At 39.1% G+C, this 21,047-nt stretch overlaps 2 protein-coding genes across 4 annotated transcripts; both read left to right on the forward strand.

Annotated features, from left to right (window-relative positions):
- Positions 1–657: 657 nt before the first annotated feature.
- On the forward strand, positions 658–13,805 carry lmf2b (lipase maturation factor 2b). 2 transcript variants are annotated; one of them, XM_081364189.1, is made up of 14 exons: positions 658–865; positions 4,875–5,128; positions 5,260–5,288; positions 6,649–6,842; positions 7,188–7,369; positions 7,486–7,636; positions 7,871–8,005; positions 8,616–8,721; positions 9,403–9,499; positions 11,724–11,897; positions 12,047–12,215; positions 12,292–12,403; positions 12,653–12,761; positions 12,881–13,805. In XM_081364189.1, exons 1-14 carry the CDS (start codon positions 772–774, stop codon positions 13,211–13,213), a joined length of 2,139 nt encoding a protein of 712 aa, XP_081220315.1. In that variant the 5' UTR covers positions 658–771; the 3' UTR covers positions 13,214–13,805. The 2 variants fall into 2 exon arrangements, with proteins under 2 accessions (XP_081220315.1, XP_081220316.1); XM_081364190.1 differs by lacking the exon at positions 658–865 and adding an exon at positions 3,938–4,222 and having other exon boundaries at positions 12,881–13,760.
- Positions 13,806–14,556: 751 nt separating this feature from the next.
- kitlgb (kit ligand b) lies at positions 14,557–20,671 on the forward strand. Of its 2 annotated transcripts, none has more exons than XM_081364192.1 (8): positions 14,557–15,446; positions 15,654–15,761; positions 16,042–16,098; positions 16,516–16,674; positions 16,757–16,928; positions 18,857–18,957; positions 19,157–19,311; positions 19,413–20,671. In XM_081364192.1, exons 1-8 carry the CDS (start codon positions 15,423–15,425, stop codon positions 19,453–19,455), a joined length of 819 nt encoding a protein of 272 aa, XP_081220318.1. In that variant the 5' UTR covers positions 14,557–15,422; the 3' UTR covers positions 19,456–20,671. The 2 variants fall into 2 exon arrangements, with proteins under 2 accessions (XP_081220318.1, XP_081220317.1); XM_081364191.1 differs by having other exon boundaries at positions 15,190–15,385.
- Positions 20,672–21,047: the final 376 nt, after the last annotated feature.

Here is a 21,047-nt window from a genome sequence, read left to right on the forward strand (position 1 = left end):
AAAATATCATTGTTTTGAAGTTATGTGAATCAGTAATTGCTAGGGAAGACTTGCTTTAATAATAGCAATCGATCATGTGACGCTTGGCTGAATGTAATTTTCTAAAATATAGACTTGCCTTGTTCTGCTTTCGAAATGCTATTGTCACGTTCTACAAATTCAAGCTAGTGAATGAATCGTTCATTTGAATCGAATCTTGTAATGAATCAATTGAATCGGTTGATTAAAATGATTCGTTTTCCTATTTAAAAAGATTTACCATCCAAGCGGCTTTTTAAAATCTTTTTATTTTTTTTTATTGTATGTATAATGTTTAATACTCGTATTTATACTAAATATTGCTTGAATAAAGAAAAAGCAAGCAGTCAACTGGAGTCACACTCGCTTTTTGGTTTTATTAACTCGCATTCGAAACAGAGTTGGTTTAATAAACATTTCAATTCCAGAAACTGTAAATTAATTTTAGTATGGTCAAAAATGCAAACTATAGTTAGGCTCTAAATAACTTATGTGCTTCATATCATAATGGATCTTTTGGAACGTTTTAGAACATTTCGTTTGAATCTCGGGGACCACGTGCTGTGATTACGTCATGACGTAAAAGAACTGAACGAACAGTTCAAAAGAACCGATTCGAATCGGAAATGAATCGGACTTCTCATCACTAATTCAAACTCCACCCCTGCTATTCCACTTCATTTTTCCAATGAGCATCAGCTCTCGAATCACCCGAAACAAAGTGACACCTCATCCCTGCAGCAAGCCGCCAAGATGGGGGAAGTAAAAACTCCCAGACGAATGTTCTTGATCAGCATTGCACTTATATACGTGTGTGCTTTTTCATCCATCTACGTTCAAATACCAGGTAGGGAAGTTTCTCTTGTTTTTGAAGGTGGATGTTTGGCGGTTATGGTGGATTTTTGGGTGCGGCATTAATGAATGGTTGCGCATACACTTGAACTTGAACTGTTGCGGAATGTCGGCGAAAACAAAACGGGGTACCTTTGTTTCATTCATTCATTCAGCGCTAACCGTTCGTTCTCCTGTCACGGGGGACCAGTTTCAGTTCAAACTTTTGAAGGACCTCGTGCACAAACCGCATCTCCATGCAGAACGACGCATTATAGCTGATTTGTCTACTTAATATTTTAAACAGGATTTCAGAATTTCATAAGGACAGAATGCCCGTATGAATAAACCAGCATTGCTTCAATTCCTCCACATGTGCTGATTTTAGGAACACCGCCAGTTAGTGCTGAGTGCGCACTGTAGTGACCCGTCATCACTCAGGGGCCTGAGAGCTTTTTGTCCCTAAAATGCGCTATGCATATGCCATGTGTATGGCGTATAAAGGCTCTTTTTTTCCCCCAACTAATTCTACGGCATGCCCCAAGACCTTTAAAATTGTCAATAAGCTCCTATGATCCCATGCAACAGCAAAGTTCTTTTTAACAAGCTTTCATCTCTTTGCCATTGTGACTCATGCTTTTGTAATGTATTACCAAGTGCAGTATTTTGCAAGCTGTCTCTAATCTGCATCCATATTAGTGTTGTGTGTAATACATTACCACAAAGTAATTAATTACTGCAATTTCCCTTGTAAAAGTAAAGGGATTACTCTCTTTTTCTTCAGCGTATAATAGTGAATTAAATGCTGTATAGACTATAGAACAGTTCTATATAACAACAGTGGATTTAACGTAACCTTCTCCCTGGTCAGTTCAATAATAACTTGTGCGCTTTTATATTATTTATTTGAAAGAATTAAGAGCAGTTTCACTCTATCCTTGTATTGTAGGGTGTAGCATGCCAAATCTGACCACCATCAGACTGTTTCCCACAGATAATGGAAATCATATGCACTTCATAATAGCTCTATTCCCATTTGATCATTTGAGTTGGGTTGTTGGTGGCCCAGATGCATGTTTAAAACTCGACAAAAGAAGGCATGTTCGCAGAGTTTCACTTCTTTTGAAGATACATTCCAGTCAGGGTTAAACTCCAGGGCTGTGTTTTTTCTAAAAGCAGCGTGAGCTTAGTTGGTGGCAATGGTTTTACAATCTATGATGGTTCTGGGAAAAGCGCATGGAATCTCCCCACATGGCAAGAGATCCTCAAGGCAGTGTGCCTGGAGGAGCCGCTTGAGGCAGAACTGGGTCTTCAAAGAGCATTCAAAGAGAAACCGTGAGTCATACGTTGGCACTGGCACAATACACGGCCTGTTCTCTAACTCAAACCAGCCTGCTATACGCGCACTCTTGCTGTGGCTTGCATGCCAAAAAATGTGACCATGCAACTTTGCCCCTCCGCTAACTGCCATCCACCTTAAGAAAGACTTCAGTCACATTAAAAACTAGCTCCGTTTGTCAAAGTTCTGCAACAAAGTAAAGTAGTATTTCCTGATCTCTCTGTAATGAATGTCAGTCAGTGTATTGTAACTTAGCAAGTCGCCTAAAGCGGTATTTTACACTGCACCTGTTTGCATCCAGTGTTTAATACCACTGGAACATCTGTGCTGTCTGTGCTTGTTTTGAGGCATTCAAAACTCACAGGACGGGTTTGTGTTTTGCTCATTGTCATGGTAGTGTGTGCCTGTGTTCTGTTGAATGAATGTTTACAGCTCGATGCTTTGTGCTTTTACTACCACTGAGCAAACAAGCACAACATACTGTATTATTGTGTGCAGAACATGAGCAGTCTGTCACCGCCACCAATGTGTCTAATCAGCACCTGATGAAATATGACCGTTGTTTTTTCCATATTCCTTCCTGTTATACCTCACTCATCAATACATCTTTAAAGTCAAAATGAAATTGCATTCACAAACTATTTTACTTCCTGAATTTGACACAATTCTCACACTATGGAAGTAAAATGGGCTGGGAAGGTTTTTTTTTTTTTTTTTTTTTTCATTTGTTAACAGGAGTATAGTTTTATCAAAAAATGTGTTTGCCTAAATATTTAATAATTATGTGCACAAGTATAGTTATAATAAAATATAGTTATAAAATAGTCATTTTGACAATTCATTAAAGTGTTAGTTCACCCACAAATGAAAAAAGCTTATGTAGTTCCAAACCGATTTTTGTTCATCTTCGAAACACAAATTAAGATCATTTTAATGAAATCAGAAAGCTTTCTGTCCCTCCATTGACAGTCTATGCAACTACCACTTTGACACATCATCAGTCATGAAGAGATCGTAAAACTAATCCATATGAATTGAGTGGTTTAGTCCAAATTTCCTGAAGAGACTTGATTGCTTTACATGATGGACAGATTTAATTTTTATTTACATATAAACATTGATCAGTGTACATAAACAGAAGCTCAACTGAACCTGCTTGACGCAAGAGAACAAACCTCATTGGTTCTTGCTGAAGCTCACAGTCACAATCTTTACAATCTCTTTATGAAGTTTTTCATGATTGCATAGACTGTCAATGGACGGACAGAAAGCTCTCAGATGTCATTGAAATATCTTCATTTGTGTTTTGAAGAAGCACGAAAGTCTTGCAGGTTTTGAACGACATGAGGGTGAGTAAATTATGGCTTATTTTAATTGTTGGGTGAACTAACCCTTTAAAAGAACCATCTCATTCATTTGTGAATCGGACTACATTGGTTGTACTTGTATGCCTTTCCGTCTCTTTATTGAAAAGGAAAGTTGTTTCTAAATCAGATTAAGGTATTGCGTAGGGGTGGGCGATATCTCGATATTTACGATATATCGAGATATTTTTTAAACTCGATATGGATTTTGACATATCGTATATATCGATATATTGTTTATATTTAATTCTGATTTCGCCAATTTGCTTGTTTGCCTTCTCTGTGCTGTGCTCGCCCCCGCCCTCGCGTGTTGTCTCATTCAAGTCCCCCGAGTCCGGTCAGGCACATCAATCTTTCCCCGCCCAGCGAGTGCTTGAAGTGCGTCAGAAACAGTGCGCGCGCGATCAGTTGTTGTTGGTATTTTTTTGTGTAGCGTCGCCTCTCGCCGCATTGCTTTTGTTTGAGGGCGCTTAACACTCACACTTAACATGCTCCCCTAGAAACGGGCCTGGCAGCTCGCGCCAGCTCTAGACACGTTGAAAGTTTCCTGATTGTGACGGATGGCCGAATTTACATGACACATTATAAATTAGCATTAGCCTAAGTTACCTATTCTGCTATATACAGTGCCGAAAAGAAGAGAAGAAGATAAAGGTGGATAAAGACAGAGGTAAAGTGATGTAATGAATGAACAGTTTATCTAATTGCATAGTAGTCAGATACTATAATTTAATGGCAGTTATTTTTACCTTAAACTTTATGCTAGCAGTTGTTCTGAGTTCCCCAGAGGCCCCAGACAGTGTTATTTTGTAACAATCATGTCAATTTTTAGATGCATTTTTATCACTTTTTTTTTTAATTAATGTTTTACTCTACAGTTGTGCAGTTTTTGGGGGATATATGGCATTTTTTTATTTATTTGCCAAAATTAGTAATGATATTTCTATACAGGTTTATTAAAAATAGTACAATATGTATTATTTCTTCCTTTATTTTACAGTTAAATTATTATTTTTGTATACAGGGATTTTTTTTTTTTTATGCTGCAGAAGCACTTTGTTCCTACATGAACAGCCTACCTATTTGCACTTCAATAAAAAAAGACTGTGGTATTTGGCATATTTGTTTTTGCAGTAGTTTTTGGGGGGTTATTTTTCCTGTAAAGATATCGAGATATATATCGTATATCGAGATATAGCAAAATATATCGAGATATATTTTTTGCTCCATATCGCCCAGCCCTAGTATTGCGTTCTTTTGAGTAATGTTCAGAGTTAAATCATGCACAACAATGACATGAAGCATGCCTCTGTGTGTCTCAGGGTTGTATGGAGATGAGGGGATTGTTCCTGTGCGCCTGCAGATGCCGAAAGTGCAGCGGCCCCTGCTGGAGCAGCTGGAGGCCTCCCCGTCCCTGCTGTGGTTGGGGCCGTCACTGGGTCTGGGGCCCCAGCAGGCCCTGGAGCTCATCTGCCTGCTCGGAGTGGTGCTGAGCCTGGGTGCTGTGCTCCTGGCACCCCTGAGAGACAGTCTGATCTACCTCTGCCTGTGGGCCCTTTACCTCTCACTGTATAATGTTAGTAAATGCCTCTTGTCAGAGAATTAAAAGCTATTTAAGTGCATAAAACTAATGTGCACTATCTCAGGTGCTTCTTTGATTTGTAGCCTCTGTGGAACCATAATTGAGACATATGTTTTGTTTAATAGGTTGGGGGAGACTTCCTCAAGTCTGAATGGTGAGTTCCTCAAGTTGTCATGTATGACTTACAGGTTGACCTTGTATGAATTGTTTGGTATAACCGACACTGACGTAACTGCTTGTTATTTCTCTATTGCTGTTGAGGCTCATAATTGGGGCATTTGCAAGTCAGATTCTCTGCAGCAGAAAAATGTTTATGAGAGGGCAAACTGCCTGCAAACATTACTGCATATTATGTGACTGCCCATTAAATTTAATGTGATTGCAGTCCACTAACCACTGATTTGTAATTTAGTGGACTGCAATCACATTAAATTTAACATGTGCTTTTACTTTTCTAACAAAATTGTCAAAAATCTGACTCGTGTTTGAAGAACCCAGACATACCTAGAACAACAATATAGAGAATTGGTGGTGGGCTCTTTTCTTAAAGGTGCTCTAAGTGATGTTGGGTGACGTCACATCTTGTTGACGTTCGAAGTATTGTCAAACAAAACGGAGGCTAGCTCGACTCTCCCTCCTCCTCATCCCGTCCCCACCCCTCCCTTCCGTGCTTTCTGAAACAGGCTTTTCCGATGTAAATTTGGGATCTCGTGCGTTCTTTCTCCTTTTCCCTCTTCTTTGCTATTTGTTCATCGGAACGTCGTCTCTTTGGTCGTGTGTCGGCCATTTCAAAATTCAAGAGAATATAATTCTAACGTTAGTCGTTGTCTAGGACATCTCTCCTCTAGCTAACTTCCCTCTTCATGCTTCTCTCTCCTCCACTCCCCACATGTGCACGCGCACTAACCCCCCAACCCCCACCCCCAAATCATTCTTGTTGGTTATTGGCTGGAACACTGTTTGTTATGTTTCGTGGTCCAGGCTGGGCCAGTTTGTTTTTGTTGCCGTTTGTGGAGCCTGGGCTGTCTACAGAGATCGCATTTTTTTTACAGTGTGTTCAGGGGGCAGGCAGCTAGCGGATAGTGAGATGTTTGCTGTATGTGACAAAAAAATGTTTCAGCCTAAAAAACGCGTGACATCACCTTTAAAGAAATAGTTCACTTAAAAATAAAAATTCTGTCATTTACTCGCCCTCAAGTTCTTTTAAACCTCTATGAATGTCTTTCTTCTGCTGAACACAAAGGAAGATATTTTGAAGAATGTCGGTAAAGACAGTTGTTGGACCCCATTGACTTCCATAGTGGAAGTGAATGGGGTCCATTGATTGTTTGGTTACCAACATTCTTCAAAGTATCATCTTTTATGTTCAGCTGAAGAAAGAAACTCAAACAGGTTTGAAACAATTTGTGGGTGAGTAAATGATGACAGAACTTTCATTAAATTAACTATTCCTTTAAGAAATGATATAAATCGAGTCATGTTTGTAATTCTGATTGACTGTAATGGTCTCATAGGGATATGCTGCTGTTGGAGGCTGGGTTTCTGGCTGTGCTTGTTGCTCCGCTGGGTTTGCTCCGCTGTGGCTCCTCTCACAGGAACCACGACTCTGTGACCTTTTGGTTGACCCGCTGGCTGTTCTTCCGGCTGACCTTCTGCACAGGTGCGAGTAAGCTGGCCAGTGGCGACCCTGCGTGGTACGGCCTGTCAGGTATGTTGAATCATTTTTAACATTATTCATTCATTCTGTATTGGTTGAGATCAGTTCATTTGTGCTCGTCGTGCCGCCCACTCTTATTCACGAGGAAATCTTATGTCACTTTGCTGGAAATGAACTCCCCAAATGATTTATGTGTTATATAAAAACAGCCATTGGTTTATGGTTTTGAATATCTAGTGACTTAAATACTAGGCTATGAATTAATTCATATTTGAATTTGCATGAAGTAATGGTAAATATAGCCCAGAACTGTGAGGCAGACAGCACATCTGTGTGGGACAAACTGACTCATCTGTAGATTACAGTGCTTTGATAACTCAAGCATCTCTTTTGCAGCACTGAGTCATCATTTTGAGAACCAGATGAGTCCCACTCCTTTGGCCTGGCTCGTCCATCAGCTCCCTGATTGGTTGCTGAGATTAGGAGCCGTGGCTGTGTTGCAGTGCGAGATCACCATTCCTCTTATGACGTTCTTTGCTCCCATTCGCCGCTTGAGACTGTTCAGCTTTTATGTTCAGGTTTGTTTTAAATATATATAAGCATCAACAGCTAATATTATATATAAATGTGTGTGTGTGTGTTCTACTGCAAGTCTTTTTTTCACTTATACCTCCCTTTATACCATTTTTGTCAGCTGTTTCTTCAGCTCTGCCACATCCTCACGGGTAACTGTGGCCTTCTGAACCTGCTGAGCATCGCCCTGAGCGTCTCGTTGCTGGATGACGAACACTTCAACTCCAGTGCTATTCTGAAGAAGAAGAAGGGCCAGGAAAAAAAGGCCAGGGGTATGAGCTCATATCTCTAACTTCTGCTTTGTGCAGTTATTTCTGGTGGGGTAGTAGCAGATTTTGCACTAATGATCTGATTAAGGGCCTCATTAATGCAATCTCAGAAAAAAATGCATCAAAGGAGATGTTAATGAAATCTTTTTGTTCTGCCAGTATCAAACTAGTGTTCAATGTGTGAAGATCCCAACACGCTTATTAGCTTTAATTTGAGTGTATGCCTGTGCTTTTCAGCCTGCGCACAGACTTTCCTCTGTGTTTTGGCTGTGCTGGTGGAGTTGCCCATCTACCTGTTCATCCTGATCAGTTCAGTTGTTCTCTTCAAGCTGCAGATTAACTGGGAAAACAAAACCCTATCATCCGAAACCAGTGAGTCTTCTAGTGTGATTTGCAAAAATGTATCTGATGCTTCCTTTTAGTTTGGTAATAGATTTATAAATATGTGAATACAAGCTTAGAATTTAATTGTTTTTGTAAAATGTTAGGACGAATCTCATGGAGATATGTTGAGGTTTGATAAATTTACTCCAAAATCAGAAGCGAATGTAGTATTTTTCATAAAATGTTTTCATTGAAAAATCTTTTCTTTTTTTTTCTTTTTTTTTTTTTACATTAGTGAGAATAAGTAAAGGTTTTAGAGAGAACATGCAAAAAAATATGTATTTTCTTTATGGAACTGTGGTGTGCCAACTTTTTTTGTGAAAGGTTTTTGTGCCGTGAAAATGCTACAATCATTTTCTGTATGCAAGACTATAGTTTTTCTATTGATAATGGGCTGAAATATGAGCCAGACATGTTTTTGGCACATTTTGTGAGAATCACCCATTAACCTGCCTTGCCATGAACTGATTTGTTGTTTTCAAGGATGTTTTGTGATGTGAAACATTTATTTTGCCATGTCAACGAGGCAAAATATCACCAAAAGATGCATCAGTTAATTGAATATTTCTTTAATCTATTCATTGGTGCTTTCTTTCAGATTTCTCTCAAAAGGAGTTTGATGAATTACTGAAGCATTTTCAGGGCTTCACTATCTGGGTTGGTGTGCTGTCGTTCACCTGGGAAGCGGTGGCCGCCATGCTAATGTAAGCCCCATCAGGAATGCTTATGAGAATCTGATTATTTTTTGTGTGTGTAGTCCTGGTAAACCATACATTGTGGGGACAAAATGAATGCCAGGGATGGCAATGGCAGAAATCTTTGGCCTTGTGTGGACATTTTTGGTCAACATGAGGGAAAACGGTTAATAAATCATACTATAAAAATGCAGGTTTTATGAGATGGGAAGGTTTAGGGGACATAATAATACAGTTTGTACAGTATAAAAATCACTGTTCATGGAAAGTCCCCATAAAACATGGAAAGTGTGTGTGTGTGTACTTGTACAACTATCTTTGTGAGGACCAGTTTGAGTTTTAGACCATTGGAGTGAGGACAAAGAGAGTAAAGTGAGGACATTTTGGGCGGTCCTCACTTTCTGAGAGCCTTTTAAAGGCCTGTTTGAGGGTCAAGACTTGGTTTTAGGGATAAGGTTATAATTAGGTTTAGGGTAAGGGTTCGGGTTAGGCACTTAGTTGTGATGGGTAAGGTTAGGGTAAGTGGCTAGAGATTACATTGTGTCAATGAATGTCCTAATAAAGATAGATGTACAAAAGTGTGTGTGTTTATACAAAAAGAAAATATTTCGAATTTCAGCTCGTGATTTTGCCAAAGTCCATTGTTACAGGAGGCAAGCCAAGAAATCTCACATCTGTTTCCTTTGTCAGGTGTGTGTGCACACGAGGCTTGGTCAGCAAAGTGTGGTCCCTCATCCAGTGGGCCGTCATCACGGCGGCTGCTGTGGCCATCTTTGCCCTCAGTGTGGTGAGCTACATGTCCTACATGTGCAACATAACAACTGATGTGCGATTTATGTGATTTAGGAGGCTTTGCGTCTCATCCAGTCATATTGATAATGCTATGCATAACTGTTCTGAGTCTCAAATGCTACATAGTTGTACTAAGGACTTTGCATTTGATAATTTGTTTGCATTTCCTGTAAAGATAAACCTATATTATTGTTATAACATAGTATATATAATTTTTATTTCCTTTTAATTGCTCCAGTTTTTATTACATACAAGCAATACAGTGCCCTCTGCTGTCCATAACCATAAAACATGATATTTTTGGATCGGTGATTCTCAACCAGGGCGTCGGGGCCTGCTAGGGCCTCTGTACAGTTTCAAGGGGGCCACAAGATGGCATAAAATGATTTAAAATAAGAGAAAATATGCTTTAAAAATAGCTAAAACTCAAGATGTGCGCCCATGTCATATTTGTTATTTTAATTCATTCTCTCAACATTTTATTTTATTTTTAAACTAGGTTCCCACTATGAGTAATTTTAAAAGTGTGATTTCTAGACCTGAAAAAGTATTGTCATGGAAGTCATGGACATTTCTATAACATATATACATTTTTTAAATATGTAACCGGGTAGAAATTGCTGAGGAATTACTATTTGTGAGTAAAAAATTATCTTAAAAAATCACAAATGACGCGAGTCATGTAAATTCATTATTAATCATGTAAATAAACATTCAGTTATTGAACTGCTTCTGTAATTATGGATTTTTAAAATTATTTTTTATTTTATTTTATTATTTCAATCAAATGTTGTTTTAAAAAAAATTGTATTTGCATCGATATTCAAGTATTTAATTTAGAGGTGGGCATAGATTAATTTTTTTAATCTAGATTAATTTTGAAATTAATCTAGATTAAAATGGCTCATTTGAATTCTGACGAAGGCATTCAGAATATGTGTGCTACCCAAATAATGACTATAAAAGTAAGTCTTTGAGAACGGGTTTCTCAAGCCAGGTGGCGCATTAGACCAGGGGCTCATCTCCTGTTTCCAAAATGCATCACAAACTGCTTGAGAAAGCTGTTCTACTCATAGACTGTAAAAGGTTACTACTGTACTGTTACCGTCCGTAGGCAACTTTAGGTAGGCCTATGTTATTATCAACTACTATAGGCTATCAATTAGGGATGGGCGATATGGACTAAAATCCGTATTGTGATTATACATTGCAGCCTCTTGCGATAACGATATTATAATAAAACCATTTCAGAACAGGTTACACAGAACCTGCTAAACAACTGCTAAATGTTTTTTTTTTTTTTTTTTTTTTTTTTTTGAAAGGGTGTATGTAGTTTTGAGAACATATATTGTGCAAAACTGTAAGTATACAACATAATTTTGCAGATGAATAAAATTTAAGTACACAAGCTGCAGAGACTTAAGTAGGTCTAATGTTTATTATGGCTTTAGAGCTTATGAAAACCCAAATTTAAAATTAGAATATTGTCTAACTGATGTCTTTTCAGTTAAAAAGAAACACAACAACGATTCTTAAAATCGGGCGCTTTTAATAAAAAGAGATTATGTGCTACACCACTCAGATATATTGGGGAAAATACGCGCTGGTATTCAGTGATATGTTTCGTTTTGAATTTGAGGTGGTAGAACGGATTAGTCGTGTGTTAACTTACCGAACTGTTACACCACACAGTCTACGTCGGACGGCTTAAATCCGAACCAAGTCCAAATAATGGATGTTGCACGGATCTTTTACACCAGCTTTAACTTTCAGCCGTGTTTACTTAAGATGACGACGAATATGATACGTTGCAGCCGGGTGTTCCTCGCGGTGGCAGGTAGATTGCGTCATCATAGCTTGTGTAGCTTGAGCCAGCTCCGCTCCCAACCCAACTTGGAGAATAGATTAACGCCGATATTTTTTTTATCGCGCGATAAGAGTCTTGCGTTAACGCGCCGATAACGGCCCACCACTAATTTAATTAAATTGATTCGTATATAGCCACTGCTAGTTTCTGTAAATAATAAGGTTTGAAAATGAGCAACTTTTTCCTTTACACCAGAAATCTTGGGTGGCCTTCAATTATTAATCTTTGACAATGGGGGGACTCAGAGTTAGAAAGATTGAGAAGTGCTGTTATACATTGAACTGGTGCAATTTAAAATTAATTAGTTAATTAATTAATTAGTAAGTACATGTGTGTCGGTGTTTCCTCTCAGGTTCCATACACAGCCATGACTGGCATGTCAGTATTACCTGAAGTGCGAGAGGCGTACAGCGCCGTAGAGAGTTACCAGCTGGTCGGGGCGTACGGGATCCAGCACAGAGCAATCTCCACTGAGGGCAGGCCTGAGATCATTTTAGAGGGCAGCCATGATGGCCTGACATGGACGGTGAGAAAGACATGGGAAAGGATGCCATGCAACAATCAAATCTTTTTTTACTCTCTGAGTAATAACCCAGGCAGCCATTGTTTCCATCAAGTATTCAACGGAAAGGTTCAAGTTTATCCTCAGTGGACTGTATTCTTATCCTGTTGCAGGAGATGAACCCCATGTATAAACCAGGAAATGTGAACGCCGCCCCACCCATAGTAGGACCTTACCAGCCCCGGCTGGAGCAGCTGTTGTGGCAGGCGGCTCAAGAGGGGAACGATCAAAGCCCCTGGTTCACAGGCCTCATACAGCGCCTCCTACAGGGCAAACCAGAGGGTGAGCGACCACAGCAGGGCTCACTGTACTTATCAGCCTACGTTTGAGATTGTTAACCTGTTTTTCCTTCCTGTAGTGGTTAGTCTGCTTCAGGTAGATGAAGCGCAGTACCCCTTCAGTCAGAAACCACCAGCTCTAATCAAAGCCAAGCTTTACAACTACCACTTCACAGACCCTGCCAAAGACAAGTGAGCTCCATTCCTTTCTATTTAACGGCCATTCACATTTAAATATTGCGCATAGTTATATTGTGGTTTCAGATTAGTGCTAGATTTTGTGAGAATATTTTTTGTAAATGGAGAGAATAATTTAATTAAGTCTCCATTGTTCTATAGTAGTTTTCTGAGGATAAATAGAAAAACTAAACATTTAGAAAGCCACATACCAGCCTGAATCCGCTCTCAGGGTTACTGTACTTTTATTTGTTGTTTTGGAAGGACCCATCTGCAGGCTTGGTGGAGGCGGAAGTACAAAGAGGAGTTTTTCCCCGTTGTGACCCTTGGTGATCTGACGCTTGAGAAACTGCTTGAGGAGTCTGGACTAAAGGTAAAGTAGAAGACCGACATGAATCATTCACTGTAATATGCATTGGGAAAGCAAATAGATTAAGTTGTGATTTCATGTTGACTACAAATGAACGCTGAAACATGTTTGTTTGCGCGCAGGAGACATTCCCAAAGCAGCCCAGCTCAGACACACCTGTATGCCAAATCCTGAGCCACATTCGGGGACACGTCAAAGGCCTCTCGGGGTCCCTGGTGCTTTCAACACTGTTAGCTACTTTGGTCGGCATTTTCCTCATCAAAGCCGTCTTTTCCTGGGCTTCAGGAGGGAAAAAACCCAGACCAGCTTCAGTTGATCACAAAACTAAGAAACCCAAAGAGCCCTCTGAGACCGCGGAGAAAAGCCACGCGGCTTCTCTGTCCACCCGGGGCGGCAAGAAGGACTCTGAAGAAAGAAAGGTGGATTCAGAAAAGAGCCCCCGCAAGAGGAAATGAGCTCTTGCTGTCACTTTGTGCCTTCATGTTTGGCCAGATGCAATGACAAATGATTCTTTCTCAGGTGTACTTTATTTTTTGTTCTAGGATCGAGTCTTTTGATTTCCTACCTGTCACACACCTCAGATTTGTGTTTACCACTACACCATTTTATCTCTTTGTGTCAAAACCACTCAAATGTCAAATGCACAGCACACATGGTACTTGGTGCAATTGGCTTTGAACATTAACCGAGTCCATTTTTAAGCCGTCACCTACACCCTTCTTTATACACAGTGGACGTCCCAAAGATTACAACAAAAGCACAATGCAACTTTTTCATGCTATGTAACTCATTAAATGGTTGTTAATAAATATTGTTCTTTAGTTGTTTTTTTAATCTTTAATGTATGTTGTTCAGCATCCAAAAAATGCATTTCACCTTAATAATTGAATGTTGAAAAGGTGTCTCTTTATAATGACATGGGTGGAATGTTTCTTGGATGAGATATTTAATTTTAAACTTCACCCTATATTGTTTCTCAAGTAGAGGATGTACCCGTTCTGTCAAAACTTAATCCACCCTTCAATCATACATTTCATAGTTGATTGCAAACCAGTTGTCAGTCAGCACTAGATGGCAGTGTACACATCGTCACTGCACACTTGGGTTTATGTTGACTGTTAATGGAGTTTAATTACTGCAAAAACTAAAAATATACAACTTAGGCAAGATTTTAAATGCTAAAATGGGTCATTTTTAATTGTGAGGCCAAATGTTTCATTTTAATTTAGCAGAATATACAGTATACAGATAGCATTTAGAGTAAAAAAGTTTGAGAATGTTGACATAAAAGCATTATGAACAAATAACTAATGCCTTAAAGTTAACACAGAAACTTTTTATTTGAACAATGATTTGAATTGGATTATTAAACAATATTATTTAATGAATCATTTATATATAATATAAATAACTCTCTCACACACACATATATATATATATATATATATATTATGGTTCATATTTGTGTATTTCTTGTTTACACTGGTCATTATTTAATAATGATGATGGGTTAGGGTTAAAAAAGTTTGAGAATGGACTAACTTTAGCTGGACAATAACTTTATTCTAGAGCTGCTGTAAAGCCAAACAATCTCTGTTACTTTAATTTCCTATTATTACTGTAAAGCTGCTTTGAAATACTCTATATTGTTAAAAGCGCTATATAAATGAAGGTGACTTGATTACATGTAATGCTGCAACAATTTTGCTCATTATCTTGTAATTGCATACTGTTGTATAAATAATGTTTTTTTTGTTGTTGTTTTTTTTAAAGAGAACATCTTAAACCGGTCTTAGCTGGTTTAAGCTCTTTTAAGAGACAAGAGCTGGTCTCGCAGAATGCCTTGCTGGAAAGTGCCTGAAACCACTTTAAAACCAAGAGATCAGGCAGAAACACCAGCAAACCATTTTAGTTTAGCCAAATATAATGTGTGAGCGTCTTATCTTTATGGCCTGAGCTGCCCTGCTAACCTGGTCAGGGTTTTGGGTACTTTCAGCTTGTCCGCCTGATTTCAAAGGGGTTTTTGGGTACTTTTCAGTTGGTTGGTCCTCTTTTGACTGGTTTTCAGGCTGTTCAGGTTAGTTTTAAGAGTTTGAAGCACTTTTTATCGTTGGTTTTAGGAGCTTTTGGCCACTTCTCAGCTTGTTCGGTTGGTTGTAAAGGCATTGAGGTTCTTATTATTTGGTGTAGTTGGTTTTAGCTTTGGAGCAGTTTGAAGGCCAGCTCAAATTGCTCAAAGACCAGCAAACCTTCTTAAGATTTTTATTTTCTTTTTTTAAGAAGGGCACACACCAAACTCGCATGTCACTTGTGATTGAGGTCTGGATGAGTCACAGAAGAACCTCCTTTGAATAGTTTTCTCTATTTTACACATAAAAGTGAGTCAAAGCGCCCTACCTCTTAAACACAGAGGACAAGTCCATCCGCCCCCATTCAATTCACAGAAGCGCTTCAGGGCGAAATTACGCACAGGCACGGTCGCGCGCTCAGCACGCCATGCTCTCCATCGGGACCGTAGGAGAAAGACACACCACAAACACTGATCCCCATCCCGTCCTGTGATTATCTCCATTCAGATGAGCAGGCGGAAACATGCCTGCATTCCGCTGCCAAGGAAAGCGCAGAAAGTAAGGAGACGTACGGCTGATTTGTTTTAATAATCCCATGTTCCACATGAGGGAGATTAAGGTGAGTACACGCACTTTTTGGGGACGCGCACGCACACCCACCTCCTAACTCACTTTCTATTTAATCGTTGATTACTTTTCATTATTTATTGGGGTTGTCTTGTACAATTATAATGATTAAGAACACGACACGTGATCATGTTCAGACTGGATAGGCGTTATTTACTGTCTCTAATACTGTAACCACATTGAGACTTTTTCCTTACAGATCGGAGAAAGCATTTGTGTATTAGTGTTGCTTTTTTCTGGGCTTGTGACGTGCTCAGGTGTTTTTGGAAGCCCTTTAACTGATGATGTGGCCACGTTGGAAACATTGGTAAGATCTGCAACAGAGTTTTTATTTAGGCTGGTTGGTTTACTGGTCGCTCAGACTGGGTTTAGAGGGATTTTGAGCTGTTTCTCGTCTGGTCACGCTGAAGGACCAGTTGAAGACCAGCTTAGCCTGCTTGGAGACTTAGGTCAACAAACCATCTTAGGCTGATTTTCCAGCAGGGAAATCAATGACATTTGTGCAATTCTTTCTCTTTTTTTCCAATTGACCCATTGAAATGGTACATTTTATACAGCCAACCAATTTTTGTTTTTCAACCCATCAGAGTGAGAACATTCCCAGTGACTACAGAATACCTATCGACTTCATCACCAAGGATGTGGTTAGTGTGATGCATGATGATATTTGATAATACGGATGCATCTACAGTGGCCCAAAATCATATTTGAACAATTGAGCTGCGCTTAATGTATGAATTTAATTGCATTACGGGATTAAATATCGCACCACATGGCAAACAAATGATGCAAAGCTTTCCTCTCAACAAACATTTTTGGTATTCATTAAAAAAAAAAAAATCAATTGATCTGTTTCATCATGTAAACCAAACAAAATTTTTACCTGGAAATGTCTTGAAAATGCAATCATGCTTGAACTAAAGCCCTTGGTTTGAAATTTTGATATTTCAGGCAAGTGTCCAAATAGATTTTGAGGCCATCAGCAGATGTTTCACATGGGGAAACATACACAGTTGTTGTGGTTCGTGTCGCCTAAACATGTTTCTTTTCTGATATTTAAGGGTGGAGCTTGCTGGCTATATGTAAATCTGTATAAAGTTGAAAGCAGTTTAAGAACATTGGCCCTCAAGTTTGGCAACCTGTCCACCAATAAAGCCAACATCACTATTTTTATAACAATGCTGCAGGGTTTCCGTTTCACTCTGGAGGGAGAGGAGCTGGTAATTCTCTCTAATTTACATTGGTCTTCTTTGAAACGTTGTCATGGCTGTCGGCTCACTCTGGTTTGTTTGTCTTCACTAGGAGGTGACGATGCAGACATTCGAATGTCACTACAAAAGGGTAAAGTGGCCAACTAGACGTTATTTCAACCATGTTAAAGAGGTTCTTGCAGTGGCCGGGTCCACTCTGGGCGAGTTTCGTCACTGCACACCTCCCCCCTGCCAGACCCCCGCAGCCCCTCCTTTCACACCAGGTGAATGCACAGAATATTGTTTTGTTACGTATATGATGCATGAGCAGGCGTAGATGGAATCTGAGGTTTTTGGAGGGGAAATATCTGCAGAATGGATGTAATTCTACAGAATGGATGCAAAGATGATAAAGCAGCGGATATGTAAAATTTCAAATTCTGTGGAAAACTGTTGATGTTTTTCAGGGTTCCAAGGAGGCAGATTCATTCATGAGATTGTTCAAACTTTAGTACATGCATGCAAAATTTGAGCATATGTGTGCAAAGCATACACTTTAGCAGGTAAATCAGTAGTCTTGCTGTTTGTAAAGCAGGAGGGTAGCGTTAACCAAGCATGCGGTGGCATTCTCGAGAATTGTGCGAAATTGTGCTTTTCGGAGGGTCCCGTATGAGAATGTCCTTGAGCTACATAAAGATATGATTTACTGAGTCTGGTGTGGCGGATCTTGACAGGCCTCTACAAAGCCCAGACCTGTTTTTAACTTGTGAAAAATATGAAAATATGAAAAATATATTCGTTAAGTATTTTGTTGAGTTTTAGTTGACAGAAAGTGCTAAATAAAATATTAAAACATTTTAATACAATATGAATTCTGTCCTTGTTGTGAGAACGTGAGCTCCTAAAATATTGTAATACAGTATTATGAATTATTTATGTTTTTTTTATTCATTGTCTGTGTTTTAGTGCATTGTTGTGGAAAGACCGTATTCACAGCATGAATTCTGATTAGCACGTAACTTTTATATATGGTTAATGTACAAGATGCGTTTCATTTTACCAATAATCACTGATTAAATGGATAAATCCTGCTAAATTTGACAAAATTTAGAGTTTCTTAAACTCTTGTGATTTAATAAAAAAGTCATAGAAATATACAATTTTAAAAAGAAAGCATTTATAACAAAATGTCATTATTTTATTTGTTTACCTCATGTCATGTGACCACTTAAATTATTTAAATATTAACTTAAGATCTCAGGGGCTACTTTAAAAATTTTGTGTCAAAGGAGTTTGGCTGAAAAAACAAGGATTTTTTTTAGATTTTGTGACAGTTTCTCATTTATGTTCATGAGCATGCCTGCAAACTTTTGACTCCTGAGGTGTTGTGGAATATGTGTACAAAATTCCTGACGATTTTGATGTTCACGGGCAATTTCACCAGCAATTTCATGGTTAACCGCATCTGCACACACCCAAAAGAAAAAGAAAAAAATGTATACCATTTTCATGTCAGCTTCTCAACTACCCTCTGAGAGTATTTAAAATTACATTTATGCATTTGGCAGACACTTTTATCCCAAAGAAATGTACACTGCGTTGAAGGCGTACATTTTTATCAGTTCAGGTATTTGGAATGCATGATTTTGGCGTTGCTAGCGCCATGCTCTTCTGTTTGAGCTCCAGGAAACCACACAAAAATAAAACAAAACCATTTATAATAAAAAAAACCTACATTTTAAAATTTTAATTGAAAAAATGGTTACAAAATTCTTGGTAAATACAGTTTTAAAAATAATTTGTTTTTGTTGTAATGTGTGAGTATTATTAATATTAAAGGTTTACTGTTTTTACCTCATTTTTACTTGAATCCAATTAGGGTCCATTTAAACCGCAACATAAAAATCTCACCCAAAATTCGAACATAATACAGGTTTAACTACCATTTTCATCAGTAATTTCAATGAGGAGATTAACACTGGCTCGCTGATGCTCTTGTTTGAATGGAAGCAAATGTCCCAACATATAGAAAGCCTTCTCAGAAGAATGGAAGACGCTTGGGAGGACAAGCTCCTTATTAATTCCAATGCTTTTGAAATTAAATGCTCATGAAACACAAATGGGTGTAGTGTTCAGATGTCCATACTTCTTGCTATATAGTGTAGTGCACACGTAAGAACTAAAAAGGGAATTTGCTTTTATGTTGTGGCAGGCCAAAGCAGACAGCAGAACGGTATGAACGGAGCGATTCACGGGCTCCTGGCGGTGCTCATCATCCCCTGCGTGGCGCTTCTTGTTCTCTCTGTCAGTATGGTAAGTTAGCACCCTCATTACACAATATATAACCATGTTTACCAGCAGAAGTAGCTTTTCCCTGCGTCACAAATGTGAGGAAGCCCCGAAGGTGTTCAATTACATTTTTGGCATTTTTGCTTTGACATGCTTCGTGAACACCCGTGTCTCACTATAAGGTCAGTTATGATAGAAAATACAAAGTTTTCTCAATCTGCAGGTATTCAGAAGAGGAGGCTGTTGTGCGCAAAGAATGCATGAAGTTGCTCTCAGTTTGCCTGAGCCCCACGACGGAGCTGAAGAAAGCAGAAGCGAGCCCCACAGCGGAGCTGCGCGAAGGGATTCTGGTTCTAGCTCCAGCAGTCAACAGGACAGGTAGCAGTCTGTTAGTTGCAACAAGTCTTTGCCTTTTTACCAGTCATAGTAAACAAGACCTAACAAAGCCTATTTTCCATCACCATATGGTATCCTCACAGGGCGTGGCTGGATTCTTTAGGGTGTGCAGACACAGAGGTTTAATCAAAAATGCATGAGGGAAACCAACGGAAACAGCTGTATTTTTGTGGTCGAAATCACCGGATTTATGAAGCGGACAATGAAGGGAATATTTTGGCGGCGACAGGAGGTGTGCATCAGATGTTTCTAGATTTACTCATCAAGCCGTACCTGCTCACCACAAAAAAAACATTAGGCTGAAGAGACAAATCGTCGCAACTTGTGTCGGATCCATTAACCAATCATTGAGAATCCGGGATGCCATCTAAAAACAGCCATGGAAAAACCTTTATGATTTCATCCGGCAGGAAGTGTATCTCTTTGATGGGCTCGTTGGCTGGTCGGCTGCAGTGCCCGCGGCAGCTCGTTGGTTTTGAGGAACGCTACAGATCCGGCAGGCATCTGTGCAGAGGATAAATGGCTTTTTTGTGCCAGCGCCCCATCGCATGAGGACGGTGCTTAATGTTGCACCAGAAAACGTCTCTGGAACAGAGCACGGGCTTGTCTAGGAACACGTTTGATTTAGAGCCTGGACAACAGTGCTGAGATTTTTGGGGTTTTACTACTAATTTATTTGCTGATACTAATGGAGGGGATCTTGAAGCCCTTGCGTATCTGTGAACACTGGATCCTCACAAGATCCGGTTCTTCTGTAGAGGGAGGTATCAGACATCGCACCCTCGTAACATGTCCAAACTCTGTCTCTCTCACACAAACACACTCCAGCTGGAAGAATCCAACGTCTCTGTCCCTCTTGAGAGGGTCTGTAAGCCAGGTCATCGGTCCGATTGCGTTGTATTAACTAGTTTTGCCGTGTACACATGCTCACACACTCTGGCAGTGTAACAAGAGCTGATTGTTTTCGAGACAATATGGGGAAACCCAGAGAGCATGAGAAAAGGGCTCACATGATAAAGATGTAACATCAACATGACTCATGTCCCATAATTTAATCTCACTTGCTATAGAATCTCTCGCTCATTCTCTTCCGGTGTCCGTTTTTCTTCTCACTGTAGCTAAATAGCATTTATATCATGAGATTAAGGCCAACTAAGTAGATTAGAATAGATTTTTTTGCGATTAGAACAGCATTTAGAATATAATTCTATTTTGTTTTAAAAGGGGTAGTTAACCCAAAATTGAAAATCATTTACTCACCATGGTATCGTATGACTTACTTTCTTCCATTGAACACAAAAGGAGAGGTTTCGACGAATGTTCCTGCTGCTTATTTCCATACAAAAAAAAAACAATCAAACCAATTTAACATTTCACAAAAAGAAGTTTGTTTGGTTCAGTCTGATAAACATGTTCATTGTTAATGTAAACTACACCTGTTCTAAGACACCTTTGTGAACTGACTTCATACAACACCAGTTAGTTAAAAGACATTGTAAAATTAAGTGAAATTTGTGCAAAAATTGGGTTTGTTTTTTAGCACTTGGTTTGTTGATGCCACTTGTTTTGATATTTTGTATCTAATGCAATTGAATTCATACATTATATGCGACTTAAGAGTCCAAATACATTCTCTAAAGAGATTTTGAAGTGCAATGAGATTTGCGAAAAACCTCTGTAAATATCGACTTAAATGGGCCATATGTGGAATTCAGAAA

The sequence above is a fragment of the Scardinius erythrophthalmus genome (assembly GCF_964197995.2).
Source record: "Scardinius erythrophthalmus genome assembly, chromosome: 4".
Classification (NCBI taxonomy): Eukaryota; Metazoa; Chordata; class Actinopteri; order Cypriniformes; family Leuciscidae; genus Scardinius; species Scardinius erythrophthalmus.

Excerpts from the sequence above, each read along its gene's own strand:
- lmf2b (XM_081364189.1), top strand. The coding sequence starts at position 772 with ATGGGGGAAGTAAAAACTCCCAGACGAATGTTCTTGATCAGCATTGCA. Across the intron at positions 6,843-7,187 it reads TGCGTGGTACGGCCTGTCAG|CACTGAGTCATCATTTTGAG; the intron begins GTATGTTGAATC and ends TCTCTTTTGCAG. Across the intron at positions 9,500-11,723 it reads CCATCTTTGCCCTCAGTGTG|GTTCCATACACAGCCATGAC; the intron begins GTGAGCTACATG and ends GTTTCCTCTCAG.
- kitlgb (XM_081364191.1), top strand. The coding sequence starts at position 15,335 with ATGAGCAGGCGGAAACATGCCTGCATTCCGCTGCCAAGGAAAGCGCAG. Across the intron at positions 16,675-16,756 it reads CTCTGGAGGGAGAGGAGCTG|GAGGTGACGATGCAGACATT; the intron begins GTAATTCTCTCT and ends TGTCTTCACTAG. Across the intron at positions 18,958-19,156 it reads TTGTTCTCTCTGTCAGTATG|GTATTCAGAAGAGGAGGCTG; the intron begins GTAAGTTAGCAC and ends CTCAATCTGCAG.